General features: G+C 44.4%; 2 protein-coding genes across 3 annotated transcripts in view; both read left to right on the forward strand.

Moving 5' to 3' along the window:
- MANSC1 (MANSC domain containing 1) overlaps window positions 1-26075 on the forward strand; it is a 292156-nt gene that overhangs the window by 91219 nt on the left and 174862 nt on the right. The gene's annotated exons all lie outside the window — the stretch shown is intronic.
- On the forward strand, window positions 593-24952 carry LOC128413509 (cyclin-dependent kinase inhibitor 1-like). Of its 2 annotated transcripts, XM_053387539.1 has the most exons (4): window positions 593-689; window positions 11679-12109; window positions 21821-21941; window positions 22906-24952. In XM_053387539.1, coding segments are annotated over exons 1-3 (534 nt in total). In that variant the 5' UTR covers window positions 593-687; the 3' UTR covers window positions 21922-21941; window positions 22906-24952. The 2 variants fall into 2 exon arrangements, with proteins under 2 accessions (XP_053243514.1, XP_053243515.1); XM_053387540.1 differs by lacking the exon at window positions 21821-21941.

Consider the following 26075-nt stretch of genomic DNA (forward strand, 5'->3'; position numbering starts at 1 on the left):
TCACATAGACAAGTAGCTAACTCTCAATTCTCCAGAGAACTCAGTTATAGCAAATGCAAACCAGTTTCCCCCCTCCCGTTTTGTGAACATTCTCCCCTCCTCAAGCATATCGCCATTTCGTACTTATGTATTTACATGTTTTAAAAGGAAGAGTTTTCGCATTTCTACCTGGAATTGGCTTGTGCAATTGCACTTAACTGCACCAATCCAAGTCCCGTCTCAGCAGCAAGTCTTAAAACAGTGCAGAATCATATTTTCGCCTCGTCACTCTGCAAGCGGGCGCTGGGGTTCTCTCTCTGGTTTTATTTGGCAAAACTTTCCCAGTTGCGCGGCGGGCGGGGGGGGCAAAGTCACGTTGCAAATCCACGTGCCAGCGGGAGCCTGGAGTGAATGGGGCGAGGAGAAGCGAAGCAACGGATTTGCGGGCGGAGAAGGCTGAGCCAAGAGGCGGAGGCGGGGGGGGGGGTCGGGCCACCTTTTCTCTCCCGGCTCTCGTGCAAACGCAGCAGCTGCAGCAGCCTCGTCTTCCTGCCGTCCCAGGCAAGCAGCGCGGGGCCCTGGAAGTCAGCCGAGCTGCCCCGCGAAATTCGAAAGTGGCCCGAAGGCGGGGCCCCGGCGCGCGGCGCTCCCGCTCTTCTTCCCGCTGCTCTCCTTCGCGATCCCAGCCGAGGTCGCCGCCCGCATTCAATGTAAGCGGCCTGCCCTTGCCCCGCGGGAAAGGAAGAGTTGCAAGCGGCCGACGATTCCGATCGCGGCTGATGCTCCAGCTTCCGAAGGACCGGGCCGCTTCCTGGGGAGCCAGCCGCGCGGAGGAATTGCAGCCTCGCGGGCGACCATCGCGCGGGCGCCCAGGATGGAGGGACCCTGGATTTCTGGTGCTGAGCCCACTGGATCAGTGGCATGCTGAAGACAGTTTACCGCGTGGGTGTGTAGTGCTTGGGTGGTTTTGTTATATTGCACTTCGAAAAATCCTTTGTTGAAAAGTGCATGATAACTTAAAAAAACAAAAAAAATGTCCAGTAGCACTTTAGAGACCCACTAAGTTTGTTCTTGGTATAAGCTTTCATGTGTATGCACACTTCTTCAGATACTGGCATGCACACGAAAGCTTATACCAAGAACAAACTTAGTTGGTCTCTAAGGTGCCACTGGACAATTTTTTAATATTTTTATATATTTTGACTGTGTCAGACCAACATGGCTACTACCTGAATTAAATATATATATATAATTGAATTTGAAACATATTTTAGGAAAGTAAGAGATTTTTAGCAACCGCGGCAACATTAAGCCGTGTTGAATTTTGCTAATGTGCGTGATCGGCTTGCTTCTCAATAGTAAATAACGAGAGTGCTTCCAGGTCTTCTGTGTGTTTTCTATGCAGTACAGTATGCGCACCTTTGAAATAGTGCTCTTCGAGGATACAATTTGATACAGTGGTACCTCTGGATGCGAACAGGATCCCTTCCAGAGCCCCGTTCACATCCTGAGCAGAACGCAACCCACGTCTGCGCATGCATGGGTCGTGATTCGCCGCTTCTGCACATGCGCGTGACGTCATTTTGAGCGCATGCGCAAGCAGCGAAACCTGGAAGTAACCCATTCCCTTACTTTTGGGTTGACGCGGAACGCAACCCGAAAACGCTCAATCTGAAGCTATTTTAACCCGAGGTAATGACTGTACTTGGTCAATGCAGGCAGAGAAGGAAAGGGTGAGCTGGAGGAGCTGGAAGCAAAGTGGTTGCACTGCGGCCCCACAAATATACAGAATTTAAGCACAGTTTATTTGGGATTGATCTTAAGTGAATAGGTGGTAGGACCTGGCTGCACAAACCTTAAGGAATCTCCAGATCTGTTCCTTTAGCCTTGTGCAACTTTCAGCGCAATCCTGTGCTTATTTGAAACCGTCTTGAGTAAATTCAGCAGCACAGCACACCTCCATGAAGCCCTATTGAGTTCATAGAAGCATAGAATTGTTGAGATGGAAGGGATCACAAGGGATCATCTAGTCCAGCTGCCTGCAGTACAGGAATCTTTTGCCCAGCATTCAGTGGGACTTGTTTTTGAATAACCATAATAGGATCAGGCTGCTTGACTTCAACCGTAAGCCTGCTTTTTTTTAGGTCTAAGGCTGTAAACTTGGGAAAATTTACCTTGAGGTAAGTACCATCGGACCTTTGAGTGAATATGCGTAGGATTGCGTGGTAAATCTCATTTAGCTCAGGCTTACCTCAGAGTAACCATGCATAAGATCAGAGTGTACAACAGCCCACTTTAAAACAGAAGGAAATAAGCTTCTCCTTGTTCCCAGCCAAAAAAAGCCAACACCCTGGCTTCATAGAATCGTAGAATTGCTGAGTTGGAAGGGATCCTGAAGATCATCTAGTTCAGCCCCTTGCAATGCAGGGGTCCCATACAGGGATCGAAACTGCAACCTTGGCCTTAATTCACAAGGCTTTGTTTGCACAGTTTTGCAAGATGAAAAAATGGTACATTCTAAATTGAATACACTTACATATATAGAGATAGATAGATAGATAGATAGATAGATAGATAGATAGATGATAGATATTTACATGACAACAGCTTGTATCCAATGCATTACCTTCCCATTTATTGTGCAAGTTGGATTGGTTATCTGAAAAGCAAGATTTTGCGGGTCAAAGTCTGCCTCTGGAGAGGTGTTTACCCTGCTTGCAGAGAAAGGAATCAGCCATTCGAGACTCCCCTAGTGCCAGGCTGACATCTGGCAAAGACATGCCTCCTGGCAAAGCCCAATTCCCGGGAGAAGTGGCGCGTTGGCTTCCTCGGAGAACCAAGGGGCAGACCTGTCAAAATGTAACCGCCTGAAGCCAACAGAGTTTACTCTTTGTGAATGATCAGTTTTTTCAGATGCCCAAGTAAAACCTGACTTGAGTCGGTCAGCTTAGCACACCGACTAGACCCCCTAGCAGAGTGATGAAGAGGGAGTAGAAATGGGTGTGTTTGTTTCATTTATGTCCTTACCCCACAATTCTTCCAACAAGCTCAGGGCCTTTCCCTGTTTTATCCTGGCAGCAACCCTGCTAGGTAGGCTAGACTGAGAGGGGGCAACTAGCTCAGGGTGAGCTTTGTGAGCCAGTGGGTATCTGAACCCAAGTTAACTCTGCTGAGTATGTAAATAGCATTTTAAGCATTTGATGCAGTGCCCAATTAAACCCTGTGGAGGCCCCTAGGCAATCTGAATCTCAGGGGCTCCCTTGTTCATTTGCTATAGTGGGGTAACATGGAACTAAGAAAGCTTGATTGTAATTTTGTTTCAAGATCAAATTGATATTATTTTGAGCCACCTATTTGGTAATCCGCCATATTGGTAATCCTACTCTGCCTATTTGGTAATCCGGCAGTGGTTTGATGTGCTTCACACACATTATCCTGTTGGAATCCTTGCAAGAAGGCTTTAAGGCAAGTATTACTATTCCATAAGCCAGATGAGTGAGAGCAGGGCTTCCCTAGGGAACCTACTGAGCTGATTTGAATGTGAGGCTAATTCATAGCTCATGCTGCAATCCTTTACTTACAGGATCTAGGAGTAAGTCTCACTAAGCTCCAGGGACTTACTTCTGAGAAGAAATGTATAGGGTTTCACACTGTCTGTCTTTCAGTCACTTTCTATCACATGCTGCACCACCTGTCTGTCATTAGATTAACCTCTCTACCTCTAGGTTAGATCACTGTAATGTGTTGTATGTTGGCCTGCTTTTGAAGACTGCTCAAAAACTGTATCCAGTGCAGAATTCAGTGGACTATCAATTGAGATCTGGTGATCTGAACATACAACTCCATTTGTTGCCCAACTGCACTGGCTGCCAATTTGTTTCTGAGCCCAATTCCTCAATTCAAAGTGCGATTTTTTTAAACCTACAAAGCCCCACATGGCTCAGGCCCTCATAGCTCAAGGCTTTTAAATAAAACAAATCTACTCCAAGAGGTAAATCATACTGAGTTCAGGGGCTTACTTGCCAGGGTTGCATGTGTAAGAGTGCAATTCCATGCACTTCTACTCTGAAGTAGAACAGGCCAGTGGAAACTACTCCCAGATAAGTGTGTATGGGTCCTCAGCCTTTGATTTGTCAAATTCAGCAGGATTGTGGCATACACACTATTCCTTGCTAACCATGTTGGAAACACATCCTTCTGTACCTCAAAGAATCCTGGCCACTGTACTTTGTTAAGGGTTGTTAGGAATTGCAACTTTGGGAGGGGTAAGCTACAGTGCCCAGAATTCTTTGAGGGAAGGAATGTGTTTTGCATGTGCTTTAAAGGTCTAGCGTGCATGCAAGTCTCCAAGCATGTTGTGAGCTGTACTCCAGGAACATGCCATCTTTCTTAATAAGAGTTTTCAAAGCCAGCATTAACCTGCAGCCCTCTGCAAGCCTGTTTGGGAGTAAGCTGCAGTCAGTAAATACACTAAGGCAGAGGTTTTCAACCTTTTTTGGGTCCACCGCTCCCTTGACCAACTATATTCTTTCTGTGGCACCCCTGTGGGACTCAGGAGCCCAGTTATGTCACCCCCTGCCTGCAGAGCCGGCAGCCCCTCTCTTCTCCCCTCTCCTTGGGAGTCCTCTGGGCAGCTGCAGCTGCCACCCCTGGTCTCTGAGTTGCCTCCCTCCCCCCAAAAGGGGTGCCTCTTCACACTGCCCCACAGGGGCCTGGGAAGCACCCCTGGCCAGCCCCAGGCACCATTCCCCTGGGACGCTTGTAGCCAGGGCTGCTGCAACAAATAGCTGTGCAAGCCTTTGGGAGGCAGAGATGCGAGAGGGCCTCCGAGGAGGCAGGGAAGGAAAGAGGGACAGCATTCAAGTCACCCCAAGGTGCCACGGCACACTGCTTAGCACACTTAGAAACATCGGTTTTCAGTGGAAATTACATAGGCACTTCTCCCTGCCATAGAGGTCAGGGGAACTCAAAACATGCAGCTTAAAGGTGGTTAAGTCGGTGCCCTTTGCTTGCAAGTAACTGGGAAAGCTGCAAGGCAAAAGTAGAGTGAGAAGGAAAGGGAGAAACCTTAGACCGGTTTAAAATGGGAGGAGGCTGCTCAGGGCAGCTCAGGAGGGAAATGTGCAATTAAGTGGAAAAGTCTCTTGGGAAAGAAATTGTGTTGGGGGCAGCAGAGATTGGGGGAAACTCGAATGGCGTGCCAGTTTCAGCCTGAGCAGGGGCAGGTTGGGATAGCAACCTGTGTGATCCGTGGAGGTGGCTCTGCAGGTAAGCAGAGTGGGAGGCGTGTGGCGGGAAAGAAAGAGAAAGGCGGAGATGAAGCGGCTTCATGCTTTTATTGTGTTTGGGGGAAAATAGGAGAGAAAGTGAAATAATATTTGCTACTGGGCTCTTTTTTGAGGGTCCTCCCCAGTACCCAAGTAGAACTTTGCAGAGCTTGCAAAAGTTCAGAGTTCTACTTTCCTTAATTAACTGCTTCGGCCCAAGTTAATTTTTCCTGCAAGGAAAAATCCCAGATCCTTCACAACGTACAGGTGTGGCCCTCTCCCTTGGCAGTTTGAGTGCAAAAGTAGGTGGTGTGGAAATCCTTCAGGGCACTTAGGTCCTGAACCCATACACAGCTACATGGGAGTTATTCACACAAAACTTGGACTTATTTCAGAGTAAACACCTTTTGCAAAGTAAAACCCTAAGCAGAACCTCAAAACAGCAGTCCTGGAAGTCAGCACCATTTAACTCAATGGGGCTTACTTATGAGTAGACACATATAAGGTTACTTCAAAGTAAACCCCCTTAAACAAAGTAGGAGTTACTTCTAAATAAACATGCATAGGATCTGCCTGCACACAGTTTGTGGGGAGGAATTTGAAGGCTGAATTAAGAACAAAGGACCTATTGCAACAGAGTGGAGCAATAGCAGAACAAGACTGGGTCCCTCCAGATGAACTTTCTATGGAGCATTCATCCTGATTTGCTTGCATAAAACTTTCGTGGAAGTTAGATTGTAGCTGGTCTTTATTGAACATTGTGACTATTTCCTTGTGGGATATCATTCCTTCATCCCACTCTTTTCAATGCATTTCCCCATCGCTTCCCAAAAAACAAAAGGTCACATTCTTCTTTAAACTGGGTTTGTTGCACTAGGGTGACAGAAACCTTTCATCCGCTTTAATTGCGCAAACCTAAAATTCACTACGCAGGCACATGAAAATGGCAGTCTGTGGCACCCTATAATGAATGAAAAATATTGTTGTCCCTCCAAGCCAAGATCATCTGCAGCAGTCGTTGTCTGCAAATCCATGTGGAGTTTGGAACTGACAGGGTCAGTACTCCGGTATGTCCTGTGTCTGAGAAGGAAAGGAGGGGGAGCAGAAGGAGGGGCTTGTCGCAGAGAAGTGACGCACAAAGTCTCGCTGTTTCCTCACTCCCTTTCACTCTTCACTGAGCAGCAGCTTGGAACAGAAGCTGCGAGTGTGCTCTTGGAGCACAGATGAGAATGTCGGAAGTTTCGGACGGATTTATTGCCTTGTAAATAAACGCTTTTAGAGATAAGAACTGAACTGTCTCTGGACTTGATTTATCCCTCATCTCACACGGACGGGACCGCTGCAGCTCTGCTCTCCTGCCAGGTCAACTTCCAGCAGAGCGACGCAGGGAAGTGTGACTGGACGCAGGGGTTTGATTTATGCAAAGGTTATGGACGTGTCGCGTTTCCTGACACGTGTGAGAAGGGAAAAGGCTGCCAGCGACGTGTTGCTGTAATCTCCTGCCAGGAAAGGGCAGAAGGGAGGTGCCGGAGAGCGGAGCCAAGAGCCAGAAGGAACGGCTGCTTCGGAGGTCCGGCTTGCTGGCAAACTTGTGAGTACGCTGAAGCCCCGGGGGGGGAGGAAGAATGGCTGCTGCAGAGGCACAGCAGAGCCAAGAGAGCTACCCCGGTGAGAGGCTGAATGGGGCCAACTGGGAGGCCTGGTCAAGAGGAGCAAGGGGGTGGTTTGTGGCCACAGGGCTCTGGAGTCCAGTCCAGAAGGAGCCGGCCCCACCCATGCAGGCTACTGCTCTGCAGAGTGAGAGAGCGCAGAGAGAGCTTTGCCTGCTGAAAGCAAGTGTGGACGCTTTGCTGTTGCCCCACCTGGAGGGCGTTGAATCGGCTGAGGCCGCTTGGCAGGTGCTGAGGAGTCTGTGCGAAGGCTCAGCAGGAGCCAAGGGCCGGGACGAAGCCGAGGGCCAAGGGAGCAAGCTCCAGGCCGGAGTGGGAGCCAGACCAGAGGGGGCTGTTCTGGGAGGCTGTTTCTATGCTTCGACACCTCTGTGTGCTGGAGAGCAGCTGGGAGCTGTGGAAGAGAGCGCAGGCTGCACCCCAAAAGGCAGTGGGGGAGCAGGCCAGGCAGGCCATTCCAAGAGCTCTGAGAAAGCGAAAGGCTTCGAAAGTTGTTTGTGCTTTGAGGCGACGTCCAACAGCGCTGGGAAGCATCCGCTAGAGGCCCAGGCTGCCAAGGACACTGGCCGGCGTGGAATGTCAACAAAGCAGGTTCCCAGGGCAGGTTCCCAGCAACGACGTGGGAAAGCTGCAGGCGGGGAGAAAAACAAAGACAAGGCGTCTTATCATCACCTCACAGCTGCACTGGCGTCTCTGAGAAAAGGCAAGAGCCCTAGCCGGGAAGAGGCTGTCGCCATGGCAACCGATGGGAGTGCTAGCAGCGCCATGGCATCTGTGGAAAACAACCAGAGACACTCTTTATCTTTCGTCATCGATTCAGGCGCCTCGCATTGTTTAGTGACATCAGCTGGACATTTGAGGAACTGCAAGACAGTTAAAACTGGACGCTATGTTACTTTAGCAGATGGGTCTCAAAGACCATTGACTGAAACTGGTCTTCTTTATTGCTCTTTTATAGATCATTGGGTAGAAGCTTTTGTGGTACCAGAGCTTGCCCACTGTCTTCTAAGTGTGCCAGCCCTTATGGCTGCTGGTTTTGATGTTTTGTTTTCTAACAATGTGTGTTCCTTTTTCAGGAATGGGAAGAAGATCCACAGTGTCCAGAGAAGAGGCACGCTCTTTCTGGTCAAGATGCCCATTGAAGATGGGGCTGGTGGGAAAATGGGGCTGGTGGAAAATGGGGCTAGTGGAGAGTCCATTGACGATGCCCAAGGGCAGTGTGCCAATGTCCCACCACACCATGATTGTTTACACTTATGGCATCGCAGGTTTGGACACGCAGGGTGGTCATATGTGAAGAAGGCCACAGACAACACCATTGGGTGCAGGTTCAAAACATGTGACAAATACCTAGATTGTCAAGCCTGTAAGCAATCAAAGGTCGTAACATGCTCATATCCCAGGTCTGAGAGGAAAACCAGTAAACCCTTTGAACTTATCCATGCAGATTTGTCGGGACCCATGCCGACACCTTCGTTAGCTGGTTCTAAGTGGGCTCTGGTTCTGGTTGATGATTTTACAAAACATGCATGGCTATTTGCGCTGCAACAGAAGTCAGAGGCAGCTGCACTGATCAGGGATTGGATCACAGCGGTAGAGCTACGGTTCTCTACCAAAGTAGTTTCCTTTCAGTCCGATCGTGGGGGGGAGTTTACAGGTTCTGCGCTGCAATCGTTCTTCAGGCAGAAGGGTATCAGTCATCGACTGACGGCCCCCCACTCTCCGCAACAGAATGGGGTTGCAGAGAGGAAGTTTCGCACGCTACAGGAGTCAGCGAATGCTATGCTGGCAGACTCAGGTCTGCCACAGCGCTTTTGGGCCGAAAGTTTTCGAACGGCTTGCTTCCTGCAGAATAGAGTGTTCAATTCCAGTGTAGGAGACACACCGTACTTTCTGCTTCATCGGAAAAAGCCGAAAGTACATTTTCTGCGCACTTTTGGGTCTACAGCTTGGGTTCTGATTCCAAAGGCCATGCGCAGGAAAGGGGAGCCAAGATCCAGGAAAATGATCTTTGTGGGCTATGAGCCGGGTTCAAAGGCGTGGCGCTTCGCATACCCTACTGGCAACCAGTCCAGGCTGCTTATTAGCGGCAGTGCTGAGTTTTGCGAGCAGAGTGGGTGGAAGCGGCTTCACGGAAACCCGGATATTCTGGTAGACTCAGATGAGGAAGAGGAGGGCGAGGCTGAACCTGTTGCTGATGAGCACAGTCCACAGCCACAGAGTCCAGAGCCGGGATCTCCAAGGGAGAGGCTCCGTATCTCTCCAAAGGGGAGTCCCAGGACCCCTCCACAGGTCTCTGTCAAGTCTGAGCCAAGGAGTGAACCATCCTCGCCAGCAGGACCGGCTGTTCGCCCTAAACGGCGCAGCAGGTCAGAGGGGGATGATTCTGACATAGAGGATAGGAGGGTTGATCCAGGTGAATCAGGCGCAGTTCCAGAATTCACGCTGAGGAGGTCAGCAAGATCAACCAAAGGGAAGCCACCTGAAAGGTATGAGGCCACGAGTGTCTGGGTTGGTGTGGCTAGATGTGAACCTGAATCCTTTGAGGATGTTCAGAAGTTGCCTCGGGAAGAAGCCAGCAAATGGCATGAGGCGATGCAGAAGGAGATGAACTCAATGGAGTCTCTTGGAGTGTTCTCACTCACACAGCTGCCGGCTAACCAGCAAGCTGTTGGCTGCAGATGGGTTTACCGTCTTAAACCCACAGAAGCAGGAGAGCCACAGTACAAAGCGAGGTTAGTGGCGCGTGGATTTACACAGAGACGCGGAGTCCACTTCACAGAGGTCTATTCGCCGACTTCAAGGGCGGAGACTTTGAGAATGCTTTTGGCAGTAGCAGCACAGAGAGGTTGGAAGGTGAACCATTTTGATGTAGATGTCGCCTACCTGAACTCAGATCTCCAGGAGGAGTTGTACATGCGTCCTCCTCCAGGGTTCGAAGTCAGTGAGCCAGGCGTTGTGTGGCGGTTGCACAAATCCATCTATGGGTTACGCCAATCTGCCAGGAATTGGAATATGTGCCTACATGAAGCCTTAGAAAAGCTAGGTTTTAAGAGATCTCTTGCAGACAGTTGTCTTTACATTAGAGATTCAGGCTTGCAACAGCAAGTGGCACAGGTGTTTGTTGATGACATCTTGTTGATGGCAAGGACAAGTGAACAGGTGGAGAAGTTTGCTAAGGAGCTTGGTAAGCGGTTCAAGCTGAAGCAACTTGGAGATGTCAAGTCCTATCTAGGCGTAGAAATCGCAAGAGCAAGTGATGGAAGCTTTTTACTTCGCCAGAAAGGTAAGATTGAGCAGTTGCTTGAGAAGTTCAGGATGTCTGATTGTGCAGGTGCCAGATCACCCATGGAGACAGGGTACGTGAAGGAGTGTCAGCAAGTAGAACGCGTGGTGTTCGAAAACACTGAACTCTTTCAGTCAGCTCTGGGTAGTCTGTTGTATCTGTCACAGTGGAGCAGACCAGACATAGCGTTTGCTGTCAATCTGCTCAGTAGAGAGGCTTCAAGTCCTAGTGTACAGGCCTGGAATGGTGTTAAGCGGGTGCTACGTTACCTGCAAGATACCAAAGACTTTTGCCTCAAGATGTCAGCTGAGGGTGATGTTAAGCTGACCGCCTGGGTGGATTCGGATTGGGCTAACCTTGAGGACCGCAAATCAGTGTCAGGCCTAGTGGTGAAGTTTGGGGACTCAGTGGTTGGGTGGAGGTCCCGGAAGCAAAGTCTCATAGCGCTTTCATCTACTGAAGCTGAGTTCAGTGCGCTATCAGAGGTTTGCAGAGAACTGGAGTTCTATGTGTGTCTGGTCGAGGAAATCTGTGAAGAGGATTGTCTGCCCGTTGTGGTGCATGAAGACAATCAACCATGCCTTAAATTAGCTGAGACAGGGCAATTCAAGGCGAGGACCAAACATTTGGACATACGTTTCCGGAACGTATGTCAGAGCGTTCATGAGGGGCTAGTCGCTCTGAAATACTGTCCCTCAACAAAGAACCTCGCTGATGGTTTTACAAAACCATTGACCTTCCAGAAGCACGAGGAGTTCTGTGAGGGTCTGTGTATGGGGAAAGCTTTGATGGCTACTGTCTCCAGACGCAGGACAAGAGGGGGTGTGGAGTTTGGAACTGACAGGGTCAGTACTCCGGTATGTCCTGTGTCTGAGAAGGAAAGGAGGGGGAGCAGAAGGAGGGGCTTGTCGCAGAGAAGTGACGCACAAAGTCTCGCTGTTTCCTCACTCCCTTTCACTCTTCACTGAGCAGCAGCTTGGAACAGAAGCTGCGAGTGTGCTCTTGGAGCACAGATGAGAATGTCGGAAGTTTCGGACGGATTTATTGCCTTGTAAATAAACGCTTTTAGAGATAAGAACTGAACTGTCTCTGGACTTGATTTATCCCTCATCTCACACGGACGGGACCGCTGCAGCTCTGCTCTCCTGCCAGGTCAACTTCCAGCAGAGCGACGCAGGGAAGTGTGACTGGACGCAGGGGTTTGATTTATGCAAAATCCAAGTCAGCCTGCAGGTTCAATTACTACTCAGCTCTTTGGGGAGAATACTGCCAGCTTGCTTTTCCTTATATATAAGGGAAGCAGGTAGCTTTCAAAAATATGAGAACAGAAAACTTAAGGGAGGGCTTTGGTGTTTCCTGGGGCAGTGACTAGGCCTTCACAGAACCTGCCTCCTCTGGCTATGTCTCCATAAGCACGCAACACTTTGGCTTTGTGTGATAAAAAGATCTCAGTGAGTGTATTTCTGTTTTTGTTAGGGAACTGCTGCTTTGCTCTGTGATGAAGGACAGGCGGAAGGGAGAGAAGGTGGAGCCAAGGATATGTGCAAAAACAAACCATGTGAGAAGGAATCTTTTTGGTCCTGTGGACCACAGTAATCTGCAGCAGGACATCCAGCGCATCTTGTGCACTAGCATGGAAAAGGCAAAGCGGAGGTGGAACTTTGACTTCTGGCAAGAGGTTCCGACTGAAGGCCTCCTGCAGTGGGAAGAGTTGCAGAGCCACGAGGTCCCCCTCTTTTACCATACTTGCGTGGTAAGAGAGGCTCCCAGACCCTTGCAGCCCATGAACCGAGCTGCAGCCAAGGAACCCAAAGCTCACCACAATGGCAAAGTGATGGAGAAACCCCCAAAGATGGCAGGGAAGAAGAGTCGGCCTGGGAGGAAGCGGAGGCAGACGTCACTGACCGGTGAGCAGCATTTGCACTTTCATTTAATGTTTGTTGCTACCAGTATGCAGCACCACATGACAAAGGATGCACAACCCAGAAAAAGCACTATTCACATGTCAGGTATTTGGTAATACAGAAAGTCATGTTGTTGTAGCTGTTCCACTCCCAGTGGTGCCCTGCATTTTAAAATTGAATTAGGAAGGCTGGGAAAGTTGCAACTTTTCCCCACTGTGAGATGGCTTGTGAGACGTGAAGCCCTAAAGCTGTCATCCTAAACCCACTTACTGGAGAGTAAACCCCATTGAACACTGAAGTGCTTACTTTGGAGTAAACAGACATAGGATTCAACAGAAGTGTAGAGTTTTTAGAGTTTGAAGGGACCTGGGACTTCACCGAATTCCAGCAGCTGCTCAGCGCTGGGTTCCTGCGATGGGGCCACCACAGCAGACGGCCATCAAGCCTGCAGCCGTGGAGAGACCCCTAGTCCCACCCCGGGGATTTCTTCCGTTGTTGAACAGCTCTTACTATCAAAAGTGTCTTTTAATACTTAACTTTGGGCTGCGATTTTTATCCAAATAACAAGAATTCTCTGCACACAGAAAGGTAACTTGTAGCTTTAAAAGGGCTTTAGCTCAACCTCTTTTCTGACATGCTAGTTTCCTCTGTGCAAGGAGTTGCCACGTGAGTCCCGACCTGCACTCTATAGTGGTAGTTCTCTAAAGCGAGAACTAGGAATCAGCTAAGTAAATCTCAAGTTGATCTGGTCCCATAATTTGTATTTAAGGTAATTTAGACTTCAATAGCAACTTTGTGGCCAAGTTGATATTGCTGCATTAATATTGATGTTGATTATCCTTATCATCAAAGATGCTAACATGTAGGACGTTGTTGTTGTTGTTGTTTAGTCGTTTAGTCATGTCCTACTTTTCGTGACCCCCCTGGACCAGAGCATGCCAGGCACTCCTGTCTTCCACTGCCACCCGCAGTTTGGTCAAACTCATGCTGGTAGCTTCGAGAACACTATCCAACCATCTTGTCCTTCCAGTGAGCACTCAGGGCTGATTTCCTTAAGAATCGATAGGTTTGATCTTCTTGCAGTCCATGGGACTCTCAAGAGTCTCCTCCAGCACCATAATTCAAAAGCATCAATTCTTCGGCAATCAGCCTTCTTTATGGTCCAGCTCTCACTTCCATACATCACTACTGGGAAAACCATAGCTTTAACTATACGGACCTTTGTTGGCAAGGTGATGTCTCTGCTTTTTAAGATGCTGTCTAGGTTTGTCATTGCTTTTCTCCCAAGAAGCAGGCGTCTTTTAATTTTGTGGCTGCTGTCACCATCTGCAGTGATCATGGAGCCCAAGAAAGTAAAATCTCTCACTGCCTCCATTTCTCCCCCTTCTATTTGCCAGGAGGTGATGGGCCCAGTGGCCATGATCTTCATTTTTTTGATGTTGAGCTTCAGACCATATTTTGCGCTCTCCTCTTTCACCCTCATTAAAAGGTTCTTTAATTCCTCCTCACTTTCTGCCATCAATGTTGTGTCATCTGCACATCTGAGTAGGACATAGGCACTATTAACAAATATAGAAATGCCTGGCTATTTTCACACCACCATCTGATATAAGTTGATCCAATAATAGATGGATACTTGTTACCTCTGCAGCTGCAAATGAGACTTAAGACAGAAGTAGCCAGCTTGATCCCCCCCCCCCAAATTTCTGGGCTACAATTCCCACCAGCTGTAGCCAGCAGGGCCAATGGTCAAGGATGATAGAAGTGGTCATTCAAGAGGTATGGAGAGCACCACACTGCCTGCCTCTGGCACCAGGTTGGCTGCTTCTGTCCAGTGAACTACAAACAGCTCAGAAGAAATGTTGCATTTTGTGTTGATAGGGGGAAAGCTCTTAAGATTTACCTTGCCACCTTTTATTAGTTAATAAACTGGGACTGAGCAAGCCACGGTACAGCACCTAGGCTGCAGCATATGATAATGAAAGTGGTGTTGCCTGCAAAGCCTTCAGTTCCTGCTCCAATGGTTCCCAGTAGCCTTCTCCGTTGCTGTCTCCCTTTACCACAACAGAGACAAGGGAAGACATCAGAAAGGCTCATGCACTCCTGCAATTTTGGGTAGAGCCCTGATTCCTGAGGGATGACAGATGGTCAAATGAAGGTGGGAGCAGATTCCAAAAGCCTTTCATCCTTAGTAAATGTGTATGCCAACTATGAATGAAACTTCTACTATTTAATTCATCGTATGTTCCCCCTCCTGCTGTCATAGGCATTTCTATGGCCTTACGTCTGATAGCCTATGTGAGATCCTAGCTAGCTGGTCCTCCCTCCCTCCCAGAGGTCTTCTTCCCATGGAAGGTTGTGATAACTGTGGACTTTGTTTTCCATCACCTGTGCTCCTTATGCTCATCCGCAGTACGTGGCAACCTAATGTACACATTATTCCCCATCACAAATTGGTGCTGGAGCAACTTAACAAAATTGGCTCTGCAAATCCTACAGAATTCCAGGGACCTTGCCAAGAACATCTTTCTTTGGACCAAATGCAAGGCTTCAGCTGTTAGCAGAATGCTGGTTGCATTGATTGCTGGTTGGGTTGCATGGGATACTGTTGGTTAAGCGATCATGGGAACTGCTTCTTCACCTAGTTTCATTTGGCACTGGTTTGCTACTTTGATAATTTGCCATTGGCCCCTGGCTGGGTAGATACTTTTATTTTTCTTTGTAATTCATGGTAATTCTGAATGGCAACAGTCTCTGTTTGTAGAGGTAGTGATAGTGTCAAGTGCATTCACTGCTATTTATTAATTGCCAATGACCACTGGCGGAGGAAGAGGAGTGCGGGGGGAGCGCACCACCCTCGGCAGCGTGATCCTGGCAGGTTGCCATTGCGGCTGCTCCCCCACCCGCACTGGGCGCCATGCCCCCGTCTGCTCTCCGCCCCCAGTGCTGGAGCATGAAGCTCCGCCACTGCCAATGACATACCTACTGTTTGACATTTGAAGAAGGAATTTAAATCCCAAAACTTTGCAGCATTTTATTTTAAGCTATTGTGCAGTGAAGCCTCATTCATATGAGACACTGTTCACTTGAGACTTAGTACACCAAGGGATCTAAATGTGCATGTTACTAGACTGACCCCATTTTAGTTGCTGTTTCTAAGTCTTTATATAGCAACTTCAGTGTACATGGACTGTCGTTACATATGCAGGGGAAATGCTTACAATCCAAATTTCAACACTGTGGGAGACAGGAAAGGGAGAAAACAGCTTCTGCTATATGGGAATAATAATCTGCTCTTACATTATAGGACTCCTGCCTTACAAGGATTACTGAAGTTGTTGTTTTTTAATGTATTTTTATTGAGCAATTTTAACAAACAAATTATCAATCAATATAACCAATTACATTCCCCCCCTTTTTAATTCCCTCCCACCCCTCCCTCTCCCACCCTCCAGAGACTTCCCTCAGCTCCCCACTCTGATTTGTTTGCACATATTATTCTCTGCATGTTAAAAAGTTATACATATCATTACCTTATCTATCCTATGTTCTACTAATAAATTTGTGGATGTTTATTCAAAACCTGCCAAGGAATCCAAGTCCTTTTGTTGTCTTTTTAAATAGTTTGTAAAAAGTTCCCATTCTTCCTTGAAGTCACGGTTTTCCTTCTCTCGTAGTTTATATATTAACTTTACCATTTCCACATAGCTCATCAGTCTTTCTTGCCATTGTTCTTTCGTTGAGACTTCCTCATTTTTCCATCCTTGTGCTAAGAAGACTCTTGCCACTGTTGTAGCATACATGAATAAATTCTTTGTTTTTCTTGGCAAGTCTTGTCCTAAAATCCCTAACAAAAATGCTTCTGGTTTTTTTACAAATGTCATTTTGAACATTTTTTAAAGTTCATTATATATCAACTCCCAAAAATTTTAACTTCTCTACATTCCCACCACATATGATACAAAGTACCTTCTTTTTCCTTACATTTCCAACAGGTGTTTAACCCAGTTTTATACATTTTTGCCATTTTTACTGGTGTGATATACCATCTATACATCATTTTCATATAGTTTTCCTTCAAAGGAGAACAGTCTGTGAATTTCAAATCTACTTTCCACAATTTTTCCCAGTCCTCAAATTTATATTATGTCCTGTATCTTGCACCCGTTTAATCATAACCGATTTGACCTCACCTTTCGTTTCCATTCTAGCAGAATACTATATGCTTTCTTCAATAACTTCGTGTCTTCTTCTATAAACTCCTTTTGGAATCTAGAGATTGTATAACTAAACCCTTTTTTGTTATACCTCGGGATAAATACGCTTCAGGTTGAGCGCTTTCAGGTTGCGCTCCGCGGTGACCCAGAAGTAATGGAGTGCATTACTTCCAGGTTTCACCACTCACACATGTGCAGATGGTCAAAATGATGTCACGCGCATGCGCGGAAGCAGCAAAACGCGACCCACAGACGCGCTGTCGCATCTTACGTTCCGTTTGGGATGCGAATGGGGCTCTGGAACAGATCCCGTTCGCATCCCGAGGTACCACTATACAACTCATTTACTTGTCAGTAATGCAACCAACTCTGAAAATGGTCTTTAATTTCATCATAATCTTTTAGTTTCCATTTTCCTTCTTGATCTCTCAATAAGTCTCTGTATGTAGGCCATTTTCCTTTTTTACCAAGCGGTTTGAGTAACGAAGCTTCAGTTGGTGATAGCCACCAAGGTGTTTTTTGTTCTATTAAATCTTTATATCTCTCCCATACTCTCATTAATGATTTCCTAATTAAATGATTGTAGAGTCCTTTATGTACTTTCCCTTTTCCATACCATAAATATCCATGTCATCCATATCTGTTATCATGACCTTCTAAATCTAATGCTTCTTCCTTTTCCAGTTTTATCCAGTCCCTAATCCAAACCAAGCATGCAGCCTCATAGTACAGTTTAAGGTCTGGGAGGGCGAAGCCTCCTCTTTCTCTTGTGTCTGTAAGTATCTTATGTTTAATCCTTGGCCTTCCCCCCCCCCCCCGACAAACTTAGAAATATCCTTTTGCCATCTTTTGAGGCAGTCATCCTTAACCATTACTGGGACTGTCTGAAAAAGGAAGAGCATCTTCGGCAACACATTCATATTAATCGCAGCAATTCTTCCTAGTAGGGAGAGATTCATTCTGCTCCAAATTTCTAAATTCCTTTTTATCTCACACCATACTTTTTTGTAGTTATATTTATACACATTTATATCCCTTATTGTTAACTATATCTCTAGATGTTTTACTTTTTATAGATTTCTATCTCAATGCTTTGCACCAAATCTTTTTTCTCTTCTTCTTTTAGATTTTTAACTAATAATTTAGTTTTATTTCTATTTAATTTAAATCCTGCCACTTCCCCAAATTCTTGGATTTTTTCTATTACCTTAGGGAGATAATTTTTTGGATCCTCTACCGTAATTACTAAATCATCAGCAAAGGCTTTCAATTTAAATTCATTTTTTCCCCTTTTTTATCCCTGTAATCTCTTTATCTGCTCTTATATTTCTTGCAAGTACTTCCAGGACCAAGATGAACGCAACCGTGATAACGGGCATCCTTGCCTAGTTCCTTTTTGTATTTTACAGTAATTCATTATCACCTGATTTATAATTAATTTTGCATTTTGTTCTGAATATATTGCTTGTATTCCTTTAAAAAATTTATATCCACAATTAATTTCTTCCAGCAATTTTTTCATGAAATCGCAGGAAATGTTGTCGAAAGCTTTTTCAGCATCTATAAACATCATTGTTGCTTTTTTTCATTTTTTTACCTCCAGGTATTTTTTCACGTTCAGAATATTTCTTGTACTCTCTTTCATTTGTCTACCTGGAAGGAATCCTGCCTGATCTTGATATATATATATTCACCTAATAATTTTTTTCATTCTACTGGCTAAAATATTTGCAAATAATTTATCATCATTGTTTAATAATGAAATAGGCCTGTGATTTTTTATTTGCATTAAATCCGAATCTTGTTTTGGAATCACTGTTATATAAGCTTCCTTCCATGTTCTTGGAATTTCACCTGTCTTTAAAATCTCATTCATCACATCTTTCAACGGGTTTGCTAATTGTTCACTTAGCTTTTTATAATATTTTGCCGTTAATCCATCTGGTCCTGGAGACTTGCCACTTTTTGTCCAGTTTATTGCCTCTAATACTTCGGGAGCTGTTATTTGGGTATTTAATATCACTAACTGTTCCTCTTTTATTTTTGGCAGATTACTATTTTTTATATATTCCTCTATTTTAAACAAAAATTCCTTTCCTTTCTTATACAATTCTGAAAAGAATTTCACAAATGCTTCTCTTATTTCCCTTGTCTTACCTGTAATTTTTCCATTTATATTGATTTTATTTATAAAATTTCTTTGTTCACTTTTTTCAGTTGCCACGCTAGCAGTTTTCCTGACTTATTGGCATGTTCAAAATATTTCTGCTTCATTCTTTTTATTTGCCAACTAATTTCTTCATTAATTATCATGGAATATTGGGTTTGTAATATCCTAATTGCCTACTTTACTGACTCTTTATTAGCTTTTTTTGCAATTCCTTCTCCTTTTTCATAATTGCATCTAAAATTTCTTTTTTCTTTCAATTTCCTTTTAATTGAATTTTGTTTTATAAACAGTCCCCTCATCACCGCTTTACTAGCATCCCAGACTATTTGAAATTTAGTCTGACCCTGGAGATTTATTTCAAAATAATTCCCCAAGGTCTTCTTTGCTTTTTCCATAAAATTTTGGTCTTCTAATTAATCTTCATTCAATCGCCATCTAAATGTAGTTTGACTTTCCTTTTGGATTTCCATTATCATGGAATTGTGATCTGACAATGTTCTGGGATTAATTTCTTTTCTTTTTTTTACTTTGGGTTCCAACTCTTCAGAAATCCATAAAGCGTCTATCCTTGAACTGCTACCATGGACATAAGAATGAAAAATGAACTGTTTGTCGAATAAATGTTTTACTCTCCAGATATCTATCAAATTTAAAGTTTGAACCAAATCAAAAAAGGTCTTTGGTAATCTGCCTTCTTTTGTATCTTTCTTCCTAGCTGATCTATCCTCTTTCTAATGATGGAACTCCGTTTAAATCTTCCATTAAGATGATTTTTTGATCTGCATATTCAAGTAATTCTGTTTCCAATTTTTTTTTGAAAAAAACTGCTTTTTTCTCATTTGGGGTGTATACTCCAACCAAAATTATGTTCTCTCGAATTTTTATTAGTACTATTAAAATTCTGCCTTTCTCATCTTTTTGGATCAATTTGGGTTCTAGTGCAGGATTAATATAAAAGACAACTCCTCTCTTTTTGACATTGTCTGCTGAGATGACATCCATTCCTAATCTTTTGTTATTTAAAATTCTTTTATTTTATTTTTGAAATATGTGTTTCCTGAAGACAAATAATATCCAATTTTTGTTTTACAATTACATGTTGAATTCTGTTACGTTTAGTTTTTGTCATTCAAACCGTTAACATTCCAACTTAATATTTTAAGATTGGCCATTTTCAGAGTCACTTAAAATATCCATTTTTCCACCTACTGCTCCCTCCAAAGACAGCCGCTCCAAGGCAGCTCTTTCTTCTGCTAGTGGGTCTGTTTTTATGTCATGTCTGGTATCTAGGTCTCTTCTGTGTTTTTCAAAGAATTCTCTGGCCTGATTTTCTGTTATCAGCCTATATCTCTTTTTCATAAATGTAAATGAGAATCCCCTCTGGGTATTCCCATTTATATTTTATGTCTGCTCTTCTTAGAGCTGTTGTCAGAAATCTATATCTCTGTCTTCTAATTCTGAGTTTAAAAGGGATTTCCCTAAAAATGTCTACTTTCTGTCCAGCAGCCACGAGATTGTCCTCAAAGTTTTTTTGAAGGATTGCATCCCTTGCTCTTTTTGTAACAAATGTTTGTAGGACATCTCCTGGCTGCTTTCTCTGTCTAGTTTCCCTCGTGCGGACTCTGAAACAGCTCTCAGTCATTTCCACCACCCATTCTTGACTCTCCCCCATCCATTCTGAAATTATTTTTGCAACATATGTTTCTAGATTCCGTTCTTCCTCTGAAATTGGTAATCCTCTTTTAGCTGCAAAAGAAGGATTTAGTCTTCTAAATCATTTTGTCTTTCTTGAAGGCTTCCCACAGTCCCCATAACAACTTTCTGTTCCTCTTTCAGATGGCCCAGTTCCTCAGTGTTTTTTTCCAACTTGTCAACCTTAATTTCTAAATTGTTAACCTTCTCTCCCATCTTCCCAAACTGTTCCGTCAATAAGTTAGTAGATGTTTCCAAGTCTGAGTGCACTTGTTGCACCAAACTCTTCATTTCCTGGGCCAGCTCCTTCCTAAAATTAATAAATTGCTTCATAAGAAAGTCAGGGTAATCTGCCTTCCCTGTTTTTTCTGTTGTTGTCTCTTCCTGTACACTTGCATGTCACTTCTCAATGGAGGCCTTCCTAGTGACAGCTCCCATATCCTGCTTCCCTTTTTCCATGTCTGCACTAGAGGTTGGAATCTTTGTTCTATTCAAGGTCACACCTGCATTTCTTAGTTCTGCCCAGAAGTGAAAACATTTTCCCACTCCCGAGCTCAACCATAAAATCTTCCCTTTGCACTTTTGGACCCTTTTCCCGCCCTTGCAAATCCTTACAACGAATAGAAAATAAAAAAGAAGGGGGAAAGTAAAAAAGAACAAGGCAAAAGTAAAAATATGACTCTGTTGCCATACCTCTTTCACCCAAAGGTTAGTCAATTAACTTCACCAAATCTTACTCATTCAAAATAGCAAGCCATATATCAAACAGGACAGTTCCCACATGAAATAAGACTGAAAAATAAGCAAAACCAACACAAACAATCAATGCAGAATTGTATACTTCTCTTCAATAATTCCTTTCCTTTCGAGAAGGTGGCGGTGAATGGGAAGTAGTCCAACTTTATGACTGTAATCCAATATGTTATAGTCCACTTCTTTAACTTAATAATTCAGTATATTATAATATAGATCTTCAAGTTTTAAGCTTTAAAAGATATGCATCCAAAAATGTCAGAAGATGTTAAAAAGTTACTTATTGGCAGGTAGTGTTGCAATAAATTTCCCTGGTCTTCAGTAAGCACTTATATCCAATCCAATTCCAGGTTCTCTATTCTTCCTGGGGAATTCCTCCCCCAATATATAGAGAGAGTTCTCCTGCTTAGCTTCGGTTTTGTGCCTCCAAGTTCCAGAGTTTAAAGTTTTAAAGCCTGTATTTCCAAAGCTTTTCTACTCTGCCAAAGTATCAATCTGTCAAATTATATCTCTGTCTGACTGTCAACTTGTATCTTAAAGTTACCCGAAGATAACTTGAGACAACTATAGCCAATATGTATCCAAAAGAAAAAGAGTCTCTTAAAACTGAAAGTTGCTAAAAAGTCTCCATTGGCTGCAGTTACTGCTCCCATTCACAAAAAGTCCCCTTTCAGAGCCTGTCCACAGAAATCGGAAGCTGACTTCCTTTTTGGCTTCCATTTTACCAAATCAATTAATTTACACCTAATTTCTTCTTTCTGAAGCTTTATTTGGTTTTTAACCTCTAATTGGAAAATCCACTGCTTATGGTGACAGCATGTGGCTTCGGCTGTAGGGTGCGATGGAGCCGTGAGCTGACTCAAGCCTCTTGCCTCCTCGCAGAAACAGCAATGGGGAGGTCTGGGTTGCGGCGAGTTCTCCGACGCTCTGCTGGACCCCTGGAGTCCCCACTTGTCTGTGGGGATTTTTCGGGGGGTGCCTAAGGATTACTGAAGTATTGAATGTGAATTTCTTAGAACTTAGCATAAGAAATATAAAATGCTAAGCAGCAGTAGTAGCAGAGAAATGTTACTTCTGTGTAAATAAGCAGTTGTATACTTCTCTAGATTTAGGTTCCAGCAGAAATGTTATTGTGTGCATTTTCTGCCTTCATCTGTTTCATATTATGTAAAGTATTCATATTTTGCTCAACTCTAAACAAAAGGGTTCCTAGAGCCATTCTAGAGCCAAAGACCATTCATAAGGCAGCCTCTGTCCTTGGACTTACAATCTAAAAGACGTGACACAAAAGGATTGGGCGTAAAGAGTGAGACCGTAACACACACACTCACTGCACTAGCTCTTACTTAAAAAGCTCTCATGGTGGAATAGAAGCAGTGGCAGGACACGAGGAGCCAAGTGTTGCAAGACTTTCAGCTGAGCTTTGCTTCTCTCCCTTGATTTGCAGCCTGCTGGAATGGCATAGAATCCTAGAAATACCCAGCTTTGTACAGAAAATGTTAAAGGTTTGTTCCTTCTTGGACTCGAAAGGTTTGAACCTTTCAGACTTCATTACTGAGAGCCATTCTGTACATGACACTCAGAGTAAGATGGTAAACCAAGCTGAGAGGATTCTGGACTGCAGCACTTCAGCCTGTAGGATGATTTCTTGCACTTTGTGGTGCATTTCCCCAAGTAAAACCTTCTGCATGTGGTTAAGCTACATCAGGAAATAGATGATACAGGTAAATCTTTATATGTGATATGTTGGCTTTCTATATGCAGGTAGTTTCCCTTTTGCTTTTCTTGGCAGGGCTGGCAGCAGATAAAATAGGATGAGTCCATCTGAAGTGGTGCTGTTCTGAATTCTACTGCTTGACTCTGTAATGTGGCAGTTGGAGCTCAGAGCAGCCGCACTGTCTCCCTTGCTGCATGCATAGTTTCTCATTTCTAATTCTAATTCACCTGTTTGTTTGGTTTTGCCACAGATTATTACCAAGCAAAGAAGCAGATCAGAACGGATATGCAAACTCCTGTAAAGAAACCGGCCTTCTAGAATGGAACTTTGTCACTGGTTTGCTGGTTTTGTTGGCTGGTTGATTTTTTAAAGGAGCTTCCAAAATTATGCAACATCTTGAAATGGTGCATTTAAATAATGAACACTTGGGCACTTCACACAGAGGCACAGATTTTTGAAATAAAAAATGTGAACTTTCAGAACATCAGAATGCAGTTAGGCCGATTACGTTGTATACCCTCTTCTTGCATACTGCTTTAAAAAATAAGAGGAAGAGGAGGAAGCAGATAACCAAGCAAGAAACAGACTAATTGTAGCAGTAGTAGCACCTCAAAGGATGTTGCTTATCAGGAATTGGTCAGCATAAGAGTAAATATAAAAAAATACTGTGTATGAACAATTTGTGAGTGCCATTATATGGTCTTGCATACTCTGTGTTGTCGGTTTTTTACTTATTTAATTACTATATAGACTTGCATGTCAGTGTGATCATCAATATTTTTCCAGCTAACTGAATCCCCCCCCCAGCTTTTAACATTTTAAGTAAGCATAACAAATCCTTAATTTGGCTTGTATAAATGTTTGCCACTGTTTTGCACATAAAAGTTATTTATGCAGATATACACAGATCTCCTGCCAGCAGTTGTCCTTGGTATCTGTGTCCAAACAGAGTCCATTAATATTGAAATCCTGGAATAGCAGTTCCATCTGAACTATACAGTCAGCAGAATCATGTGGTTCATCTCTTGCTGGACACCCACTGTTACAGATTGCATGCCATATGTGCAACTCACTGCTTAGAGAAAATTAGCATGCCAGGGAGAAGGGTTCTAACTTAACATTCTTTTTGCCATCCTACATTTTCTACATCTTACATTAGAACATTCCTACATGATATTTTACCTGTAGGTTGCCATTGGACTGTGTGATTAGTTGAATGTGTAGTTCTGCTTTAGGTTTACAGTACTGACCTTACCCATGTCCAGCCTTCATCTTATTCACTCCTTCTAGAGGCTCAACAGAAAAAGATTTTTTGTCTCCAAGTATGTTATGCTAATGTGTCTTAATTCTCTAGGGATACTAGGCTTGCCACTGGTGTGCACTTGAAGAGGATTCCTGTACATTTAATAGATGTTTACTGGTTTGCTAAACATACTTTCCCCATGACTGTATTGAGAGTTGCTGTACCTCCATACACCTCTCTCCTATGCAGCTATAAAAGGCACATGTAGGATAGGATAGATGGAGCACATTAGGAGCAGTTGAGTTTCATAGTCTTATTTAGTTACCTGTCTTACAGCCCAGAATTTCTTCTCATTTCAAAATGATTCGGGCACTGTTTGTCTTAATTAATTGTCCTCTTATATTTTCTTACTTCTTACTTCGCAGCTTCCATTGCATCCGCTAGCTCTCGCCCAGCACAACTTTTTAGAATAATTAGGTCGATAAGGTCCTTAGGAGGACAACCAAATTTAAGCACAAATTTGACCCACAGCTGTGAGGCATTTGGGAGCTTTTTTGCGGAGAAAGTCCTGTTGCTCCGCCGTGACCTCCCTGCCAATTTAGATACAGTGACTGAACTAGAGGCCCCTCGACTGTCTTTGGGTCCAGTGTTGGACCATTTCGATCAGATACTCCCTGCTGATGTGGATAGATTCCTCCAAGCTGGTAGGCCCACCATCTGCCTCCTCGATCCGTGCCCGTCTTGGCTGATTAGGGCGTGTCCATATTTCACACGGACCCCCCTGGTTGAAATTATCATTTGTCCCTTGGCAGGGGGACATTCCCAGGGGAACTGAAGGAAGCAGTGGTGTGTCCGCTCTTAAAGAAAACTTTACTAGATCCTTTGTTGTTGTTTAGTCGTTTAGTTGTGTCCGACTCTTCGTGACCCCATGGACCAGAGCACAAGATGCTCCTGAACTGTGTGTGTTTATGTAACTTTGTGTGGTGGTATGTGCATTGTTTGTCCTAACACTCTTTGGATTATTATTCAAAAATAAATAAAAGTTGTAACTATTTGTGCTGAATCAACTAGCATTCATGAAAAAGATGTCCTGGGAATGGGTGAGACGTACATAAAGTATTGTGCCACTCTCCTGTTCTGCCTTTCTCAGGAAAGAAAGATGGCAATTCAAACCAGGAAGGGTGACGTACAACTTTGAACAGCTGTAGTAACTGTCCTGTATAGTTGCAGAACTCTCCAAAGTTTGATTTGAAATCTACCCTTGAAGAGTTTGTAGTCTAATGCAGAAGAGACTGCCATTCATTATATTATACTGAATTAATTCTGTATCATTAATAAAAACCCTGATCCTAACTACATTTACCTGGAAGTAAATCCCCTTGTGAGACTTATTGCCAAGTAGGCATGTGCCCAAGTATGCACACTTACTGAGGAGTAAGCCCATGAACTCAATGGGACTTGCAAACCAATATCCTAATAATAATAATAATAATAATAATAATAATAATAATAATGTATTTGTACCCCGCCCATCTGGCTGATTCATCCAGTATTAAAAGCTTCCCTAAACAGGGCTGCTTTCAGATGCCTTCTAAAAGTCCGATAGTTGTTTTTTTCCTTGACATCTGATAGGAGGGCATTCCACAGGGCAGGTGCCACTACCAAGAAGGCCCTCTGCCTGGTTCCCTGTAACTTGGCTTCTCGCAGTGAGGGAACTGCCAGAAGGCCCTCGGCGCTGGACCTCAGTGTCTGGGCAGAACGATGTGGGTGGAGACGCTCCTTCAGGTATACTGCCAAACTAAATATTATTAAGGGAAAATAATTTTGAAATACTTATTTTTTCTGTCCAATAGTAAGGGTTTGGGGAAGAGACTCCACAAGGTACATTAGAAAAATATCTGCTCACCAGTCCGGTGGTGGGTGAGGTTTGCGGCCCAGCACGCAGCCCTGTCATCCTCCTGCAGCCCCACCACTCCAGCGGCTGTTGCTCCGCCCCTTGGTTTCCATGAAGCTTTCTAGGTTACCGCCAAACCTTTTTCAAATTGACCTATCCACGGCTGCCTGGGGGGCCGGGCAAGAAGAGTGGACCATGACTGAGCAGGCTTCACTCCAGTCCGCTCCAAAAGTCCGCTCCAAAAGCCAGCAGCGCAGTCAGCCCAGGAGCATCACCCCAGCTA

The sequence above is a fragment of the Podarcis raffonei genome, chromosome 5 (genome assembly GCF_027172205.1).
Source record: "Podarcis raffonei isolate rPodRaf1 chromosome 5, rPodRaf1.pri, whole genome shotgun sequence".
Taxonomy (NCBI): Eukaryota; Metazoa; Chordata; class Lepidosauria; order Squamata; family Lacertidae; genus Podarcis; species Podarcis raffonei.

What these genes read in the sequence shown, in the direction of transcription:
- LOC128413509 (XM_053387539.1), top strand. An exon ending in GAGGCAGACGTCACTGACCG is followed by an intron (nt 12,110 to 21,820) that starts GTGAGCAGCATT and finishes GCCTCCTCGCAG; the next exon opens with AAACAGCAATGGGGAGGTCT.